Source organism: Myotis davidii, unplaced genomic scaffold (genome assembly GCF_000327345.1).
Source record: "Myotis davidii unplaced genomic scaffold, ASM32734v1 scaffold134, whole genome shotgun sequence".
Lineage (NCBI taxonomy): Eukaryota > Metazoa > Chordata > Mammalia > Chiroptera > Vespertilionidae > Myotis > Myotis davidii.
In genome coordinates, this window is record NW_006288853.1 from 1,083,699 (window position 1) to 1,092,766 (window position 9,068).

The window sequence follows — 9,068 nt, forward strand, 5'->3', positions numbered from 1 at the left end:
AGTCATCTCCTAATTGATAACACAGGTGGAAATTTTTACCTCAGAGAAGCCTTTCACTCTTCCCTATCTCAAAAAATTTAGAATATAAAATAAAACAGGCCTAGCTGGTGCTCAGTGGTTAGAGCATCGGCCTACAGACTGAAGGGTCTCGGGTTCGATTTCAGTCAAGGGCATGTACCTCGGTTGCAGGTTCAATCCTGGCCCTGTCGGGGCACTTGCAGGAGGCAACCAATTGATGTGTCTCTCTCACATCAATGTTTCTCTCTCTCTGTCTCTCCCCCTCCCTTTCACTCTCTCTAAAAATCAGTGGAAAAAATATCCTCGGTTGAAGAATAACAACAACTAAAAATAAAATATAATATAAACAAATACTGCATCACTGAAACTAGAAATTTCCTGGCACTTAATCATGCATACTTACTTCTTGGTTACAGCATTTATTAGTGTCTACATTCTCATATGGGGGGGAGGTGGTACGACTCTCAGAAATGTTTAGGGACTTTTTTCAAAGGTATTCAATAAACCAATAACCAAGGAACAAGAAACATTGCTCAATTATCTCACCTACAATCCACCAGTAGATAGCTCCTGGTGATAAAAACTACTCCCTTTCCTTAAAAGCTACTTAAACAACACAACAAAGTACCGAATTGCTTTTTTGCAGTAATAAAGCTATAAAAAGAACGGCATATGAAAGTATAAAGGGGAGATCTCTCTAGTTTGGGTTAAAATAAACATTAGGGAGTAAATTAAGATGCAAAGGTTTAGCTTAACCTTTAGAGGAAAGGATTTTGACAAAAGGGTCAATCAGACAAAGCCGTCATTTGTTTAATAGAGTGGTGATATTACAGTCACCAGGCAAATGTACTTAGGGACCAAAGAGTGGGGGTCCTTTTTAAAGCAGAAGATCAAGCTGCGATTCCAAGAGGTTCTTCACATCCTTCTCATTTGGATACTATTAGTGAGTTGACTTGATCAAACTAAATTTAAAAAGGCTTTAATAAAATTCTCTTTCTACTAAACCTTCATGAATGGGTTTGTCGAGCAAAAGAAAGCAAGCAGGTATCTTGCTTCCTTTCTAGTCACTGAGTTACAATACATTCTCTACACATATTAAATCCATTTGTACATTTTCATAATGGATGACCACAGGTCTCACAGATACCTGTCAACATGCACCGTTTACCTTGAATCAAGAGGATCTGGCAAAGTAACATTCACTTACAAACTAGGATAAACTTCAAATGTCTTCTTAAGTTTTAAAGTTTCTTTTTCCAATTACTTATATTTATACGTATTATTTACTTTACCTCTATAATTATGTTATTATACACATGTATTTACAGAGGACATCATCATGTAAGAGGTCAATAGCCTAGAATTTTCTCCTAGCCATTTCCTCATGTAGAAGCCATCTTCTGCTGCTGAGTTTCCACTGGCTTTTTTATTCTTTTGTCTTTGTTCTTTTGAAATATACATTTGTAGCAAAGCCCAACTCAGTCAGCTTCCGGTGGGTGACATTAAGAAACAGGGTGAGGCCAGAATGTGCTAAGACGGGGGCCAGGTTCAGAGAATGGAATTGGAAGGGAGAGCACTGCCAAGGGAAACGAAGCCATCTTTTACTCACAGCTGACACGTGCTGCAGCAGACACATGACATCAATCATGTCTGCCAGGATGAGGAGTCTGGTAACGGCAGCCAGCAGGGCACGGGCAGCGTGAACCACAGCCTCCCTTTTGGGGAGGTAGCAGGGGTCATCTGCAAATCTCTCCGCTGATACTTTCAGAGCTTCGCCTGGAAAACACAGCCCCCGAGTTAGTCACGCGTGAGGTTTCAGCTATGCCCGTGTCAGCATTTATCATCCAACCTGACCCCAAGTACATTCCATGACTAAGCAGAATATTAAAATACCGCCCATTGACACTGGAACACTGTCTCATTAAATAAACTATGCAGTTTCAAATTGACATGTGTGTTTGATAAATGCTCTGTCATTTAAGAAGCAGGATACCATTTTCCTGCAAGAAAATGGTGCTCAATTGACTAACAACATCTAGTAAAATTGCTGTCAACTTCTGCATTTGCTGAATCTCATTTCTGTGAAAGCTTTCATTACGAAGGCTTCAATTGGATACAATCTTGTGTATCAGAATAAGGTAAATCTACATTGAGTTACTCTCCAATTCAATGGATGTTAGAAAGGAGCTAGCCTTTTTAAGATAAGACTGCAACGCTCTGATAAAAGTTTAACACGGGCAGTTTTATCCTAAACTGTCAATATAATAAATAAATCATATCCCAAACCTAGACACAAAAATGATATTTCATAGTATATAACTATTAAAGAAATCTGTCCACTATTATTAGAGCTTTTCCACTAAAATGCACTTTATTATAAAAGCAATGTATACTCATTCTTTTTGGGAGGGGGTCAAGGGAGAGCTGATTGAATTGTCTTTATTAAACTAGAGGCCTGATGCACAAAATTCGTGCAAAGTAGGCCTTCCTTCCCCCAGCTGCCGGCAGGCACCCGGGACCCAAGCTTCCCTCACAGCCCCGGCTTCGTCCATAAAGTTGTCCAGAAGAACATCCGGTCTAATTAGCACAATACACTTTTATTATGATAGACGGGATATCCAAGGCCATTACACTGAGGAGGGGTAGGGGCAGGGAGGGAACGGGGCTACTTGCTGCTCACACTATATACAGATCCAAGCAAGAGGGCGTGGAGGGCGAGAGCTCCCTCCCTCCACCAGGGAAGGGCAGAGGCTAGAAGGGATCAGGGTGGGAAAGGGGGAGATGTTTAGGGATAGAGGAATCATTAACGTGCTTTCAGGAAATGAGGAAATGGCCCCTGCCCCTGGAGTTCATTCATTTTTAAAAGTGCACAATTCAGCCCTGGCCAGTGCGGCTCAGTTGGTTAAAGCATCATCCCATACACCAAAAGGCGATGGTTTTGATTTCAGGTCAGGGCACATACCCAGGTCGCAGGTTGGATCCCCAGTTGGGGCACATGCAGGAGGCAACTGTTTATCTCTCATATTGATGTTTCTCTCTCTCCCTTCCTCTCTCTAAAATCAATAAAATATACTTTTAATTCAAAAATCAGTAACATCATTGCTTAAGAACTACCACATCCAGTGTTTAAGTTTTTCAATTTAAGCTTATTTGTGTTATAAAAGCAATATGTGCTCACTGGTTTTAAATTATTCACCATACTTAAGAGTACAGAGTGAACATTTTTTTCAGTCTCCATACTAATCCCCCCAAACACCCATTAAGTTCTTGTATACCTGTCCAGAAATGTTTCCATATTTTGTGTGTGTGCATATGTGTGTAGATGTGTATTTATATGTATATATTTGTATTTGTTTTACATGTGTATATTTTATTAATATATTCATATATTCAAACACATTAATATATATGAACATATTTTAGAGAGATTTTATGTCACAAGAAAACAGATATTTGTTATAAATGGACCATATAGAAGATAGAGTCATAGATCTTTTACATAAATGGTATCATACTATAAAAACTTTCAACAATTTCCTCATTTTCCTTACCAAATTATTTTCTTTTCACATTAGAATACAGATGACCAGGAGCCATACAGCACAGTAATTAACAGTGTGGGCTGTGAAGCCATTCTGCTTGTGTCTCTGTCCTACCACCTTGGACAAGTCACTTAACCTCTGTAAATGAAGCTAATAATAATAATACCTACAATTTAATGAGCATAAGTAAGATCAGTGCTTAGCACTTAGTGAAGACTGATTAGTTGGTGTTATCATTCTTATTAATACTTGACTAAGGTCACATTTTACTGATATACTTATTTTACTGGGCACACAATCATTTCCAACTTTTTTCTGCTTAAACAATGCTACAACAACAACCATGGGCCCTAGCCAGTTTGGCTCAGTAGATAGAGTGTCAGCCTGCGGACCAAAGGGTCCGGAGTTCGATTCTGGTCAAGGGCACGAACCTTGGTTGCAGGCTCCTCCCTGGTCAGGGCTTATGTAGGAGGCAACCAATTAATGTGTTTCTCTCACCTTGATGTTTCTCTCTCCCACTCTCCCTAAAAATCAATGGAAAAATATCCTTGGGTGAGGATTAACAACAGCAACAACAAAAAAGAACCACCATGACATATATCTTTGCATATATGATCAAATTTAGCTGTAGGATAAATTCATAAAAGTAGAATTGCTGAGTCAAAAAGCAAATGAGGTTTAAGTCTCCAAAATACAGCCATCTCACCAACAACATATGAAAGGGCCTATTTTATTCACAGTACTCCATGAATGTATTAGTTTTCACTTATTCATGAACTTCAGCATAAAGAAAATGGAATAAATAATTTTTATTAAATATAACAAAGAATGGTGTTCCACATAATGGGAAAAGCCTATGAAGAGGGTCTGAGGCGAGCTCAGCATGTTAACATATCACATTCAGCTCTCCTAAGCACCTCCATGTAAGGAACTCAGGCTCCTGAACCAGATACTTCTGAGATGAGATTCTACTCCACCACTTCTAGTTTTGAAACTTGGACATTCATTACTTGTAGTATTCTTACTTATAAGAAAAGGATAAAATATTACCTATATATATTTCATAATATATATTTAGCACAATAGGTGAACATGGAAAGCACTTAAGTATTAGCTGTTATTTTCTCAGGAAATTTCCAGTGGGGATGACAAAACTTCAAGACCAGTAAATGGTGATTTTTATGTCTTTTTCTGGAAGTCAGAATTGCAGCTGGGAGACTGAAAAATTAAAGTGACCTCCAAAATTTAGAGAGCAGATGATTCTGCACAAAAAGTTTATCTTTTCTTGTCATGACTTTGAATTGGAAAGTTATGATAGCCTGTGTAGAATACTGTCTTTGACTTCATATACTAAAGCTAAATCTATATCAAAAAAGAATTGTGTTCTTGACTAACAAGTTGAGATGTTGAACAACTGGCACAAGAGTCATACTCAGAGAAAGATTATTTCAACACTGAACAATAATTACAGTCTTTGTCTCCATTAGGTAATATGAACAGCCAAACAAGTAGCACTATTGGGAGAAACCGTCACTCCTGAAATAAAGATTCAGTACCTAAACTTCCTATTACTGGTCTCACTACCCTCCCTCCCCCACAATTCTCCCAACCCTTTCCGGATGATTCCAGCTCATATCTGGTCCCAATGTAAACATCACTTCTTCTGGGAAGCCTTCAGTCCCCATTGCTAAGGCAGATCCTCCAGTAGGATTCTTTGCTTCCTATCACAATGCTCATTATCACTTATTGTAATGATTTGTATCAAAGCCCGTTTTTCTTCTGAATTATATGACTAATGAGAGCAAAAGCTGCATTGGTTCTGGTCACCACAGTATTCCCATGGTCTAAAATAGTGCCTATTCTATTGCCTACATATAATATATTCAATGTGTAAATAAATGTGTTGCTGAATAAATATGTGAATGAACATATCCAACTTCCCTTTGACAAACATTTGTTGTTCCCTATAAACACAACTCCATCTTAGGCATCCAGGATATACAGGTCAGTATGAAGCAATTTTGCAGCCCAAGTTCACAAATGAGAATCAGCAAACGCTGCGACACAGTCTAAGCGGGGCTCACGTACAGAGTGTAAGAGGCACAGAGAGGAACTTCCCACAGCCTGACGTGTCTGAGGACACACAGAGGAATGTTCTGGGTAAGAGCAACATGTTCCAGCTATTGACAAAATTAGCTAGTTTATAGAATTTAGCTAGTTCACAGTCTAATTGACTTGTGTCAGCATAAAATGGCTATTTTCCTAATTAACTAGGGGGAAAAGGGTGCAACAAATTTTCTTTCAATCTAGAATATTAGCATTCATGCTTTATAAATTCTACACATAGGGAGTCTATTATTTTGAAATATCATTCCCATCTTTCTTCTAATGCTATTAGTTTGACATTTAATGAATAGGAAATTTCACTTTTAAAGTATATACAAATAAACTACACTTACCTTCAAGAAATCCCACTCTCTATATAAAAGCAATTTACTGAAGTCCTTGAAAATGCCACAAGAACAAGATTCAGAAAGTTTCCTTCTACTGGATTCATTCTGTCCCTTTTCTATTAAATATGATCTTTTTAATCTTCAAAAAATTAGGTATGGCCCTGGCTTGTTTGGCTCAGTGGATAGAGCATCAGCCTGAAGGGTCCTGGGTCAATTCTGGTCAAGGGCACATGCTCAGGTTTTGGGCTTGATCCCCAGTGGGGGGTGTGCAGGAGGCAGCCAATCAATGATTCTCTCTCATCATTGATGTTTCTATCTCTCTCTCCCTCTCTCTTCCTCTCTCTGAAATCAATTTTAAAAAGAAGAAAAAATCCTCACCTGAGGATATGTTTAAAAAAAAATCAGGTATGAAATGCCCTCTTGAATAAAGTAATAAGATATATATTCTACAAAGATTTATATAAGTACATCTTATACATATGAGTAATACATGAAAACTTATGAATACATAAAAATTTTATATATAAAAACTTATATGATCATATGAATAAACTCTAGAAGCAAAAAAAATAAAAGAAAAACTTAGGGCCAAATAGACACATCACAAAATATTATCAACAATAATAAAAGCATAATAGGCTAATTAGACCAGACAGCCAGATGACCTTCCAGACAACCTTCTGGACAAAGCCAGGGCTGCGAGGGCCGAGGAAGCCACCGTGGCTGTGAGGGCTGAGGTACTTGCACGAATTTCGTGCATCAGGCCTCTAGTTTTGCTTTATAAAAAGATATCTACATGGTTCTTTTAAAGAGAAAGTCCCTTTGCTGCATTTAAAAGTATAGCTCCACTTTCTAAAAGTGACTATATTGTTTATAAATAAGCTTGAAAATCAAAGAAAACACTGTAGAATCAAAACAGCCAGAGAAGGGGGAATAACCAAAATGAAAAGGAAGAAGAACTAAAAATCAAATTTTCTTCACTTTTTTTAATTAACATTAATTATATTTATGGTTCAATTAAGATTTCAGGTATATGCCTCTGGCCACCCTTCTGTGTGTTTTTTAATACCCCATATACATGCCACATGCACCAGTGCATATTGATTCCACATATAATAACATGCTCTGGTATAATGGGGTTCCCAGGGTAAGACTGGGCACTAGGGGTTTGATTTTGTTTGTTATTCATTGGGGAACAGCTATTCTGAATTTGAAAGTTCCTAAAAGGTAGGAGCATGAATTGAACTTTGGAGCCCATAGACTATTTTTTGCAGGGTAGAGGGGAGGGTGATGTCAACTAGGTCTTAAATGGAAGGAAGGAAAGAAAAAAAGGAAGGAAGGAGGGAGGAAAGAGGGAGGAAGAGAGAAAGACCCTTCTTTAAATGTTTGAGACAATTTTCATGGAACAAACATTTTTATGACAAAGGAAACCTTCTCATGGTAGAGAGAAAAGCTAGCAGCTACTATGTAAACTCAGGCTTGCGAGCTGTAAGGACACCAGCAGGACCTATGGACTCAGAACGTAGCTGCATATGGTTGTCATTGTAAACTATTGGTTGTGTTTTATCCCCCTCTCGTTATCTTCAAACTCACAGTAAAGGCTTATTAAAAATTACAATTTGGTTCCTTCCAAGGCAGAGTAATAAAGGCCAGATTTTTTCCTATCTGAAATAACAAAAAATGGATAAAATACATTTTTCTCACATGGTTGTGAAGGCACTGGGCATCATGCAATAAAGAGCAGTAATCCCTAGCAGTGAGAAGCAAATGAGGAGCTCCTTGATAGCCCTAGCTTACTACCTTCAGAGACTTCCCAGGCCACAGACAGGGAGGACACATTAAGATAGAGCCTGGCAAACTCTTTGAGCTGAAGAGACAAAGCTGAAAATCCAGGGAAATTGTGGCAGCTAAAGGGCACTGGACAGGGAATGGGAAAGAAGAAAACTACAAAGAAAACTCAGAAGATCTGCAGAGGCCCCCCGCTGAGTATTCAGCTTACTACTGATCAGCACATACGTGTATGGGAAGAACGTAGCCAGGGCTAGGGAGAGAAGCATACAAAGGATTGAGGTAACAGTACTTATACAGGCCTGGGTAGAGGCTTGTGCTCACCATGACTCGTGGACACTGGATAGAGTACATACAAGGGCCTTGGCTCAATCGTAGGGAATAATTAGCCCTAGACTGAGCATTGCTCCAGGCCCCCCTTAGCAGTGGTTTTCAAAGAGAGCAGAATTCCCACCTTCAAGGCCAAATCAATAATGAAAAGAGAAATAACCCAACTGTTTAAATGGAAAAGAATACAAATAGACATTTCTCCAAAGAGGATAGAGAAATACTCAATAAGCACAGAAAACAAGTTTTCTATCAAAAATGTAACTTAAAGCTTAAGAGTACAAAGGTTTTAGTAAGGCCTTTTGTAGAATTTATCTTTTGATTGTTTAAAGATGGCACATTTTTTAGTAGTGAAAAGCAAGGGAATAAAAACTAACCTGCATTGGAAAAGAAAAAGAATGTGTACATTGTGCATTGAAAATTGTCACTATAACTAGTATTTATGGTGAATAATTATTATAATGATGTACTAAGAAAAAGTTACACTTGCCACTAACTTCTCTCCACGAGGAGAACATCAAGATCAATAAAAGGGAGATGTTGAAAACTCTTGTTTATAACACAGCTGCAAAACCCTAAGCAAAATGTACCTGTCGGAAATCCCTGGAAACTCTATAAAGTTTACTGTGTAGATAAAACAAAAAAAAAAATGAGCTATAAAAATTAGTTATCTTTCACACAAAAATTAACAGCAACTTTGTCTTTTCATTTTACTTACCCGCCAGTGTAAATCTAGTTTGAGAAATTTAAGATTATTAACACGTAGCAGGTAAAATGGTTTGGGAACTCTTGGATTCTCAGTTCTTTTATCTAAGACAAGGTCAGCAAACTACAGAAAACAAGCCAAATCCAGCTTACCCTGCGTTGTACAACCAACAAGCTAAGGATGGCTTTTACATTTTCAAATGCAGGGGCGGAGGGGGACATCAAATGAATAATT

The 9,068-nt window shown here is 38.1% G+C and overlaps 1 protein-coding gene across 1 annotated transcript in view; it reads right to left on the bottom strand.

Moving 5' to 3' along the window:
• Positions 1 to 9,068, bottom strand: part of CTNNA3 (catenin alpha 3) — a gene marked incomplete at its 3' end in the record, with an annotated part of 1,162,049 nt that overhangs the window by 1,076,838 nt on the left and 76,143 nt on the right. The window contains 1 exon segment of the mRNA XM_015562095.1: positions 1,628 to 1,794. Within this exon segment, the coding sequence (XP_015417581.1) occupies positions 1,628 to 1,794 (167 nt within the window).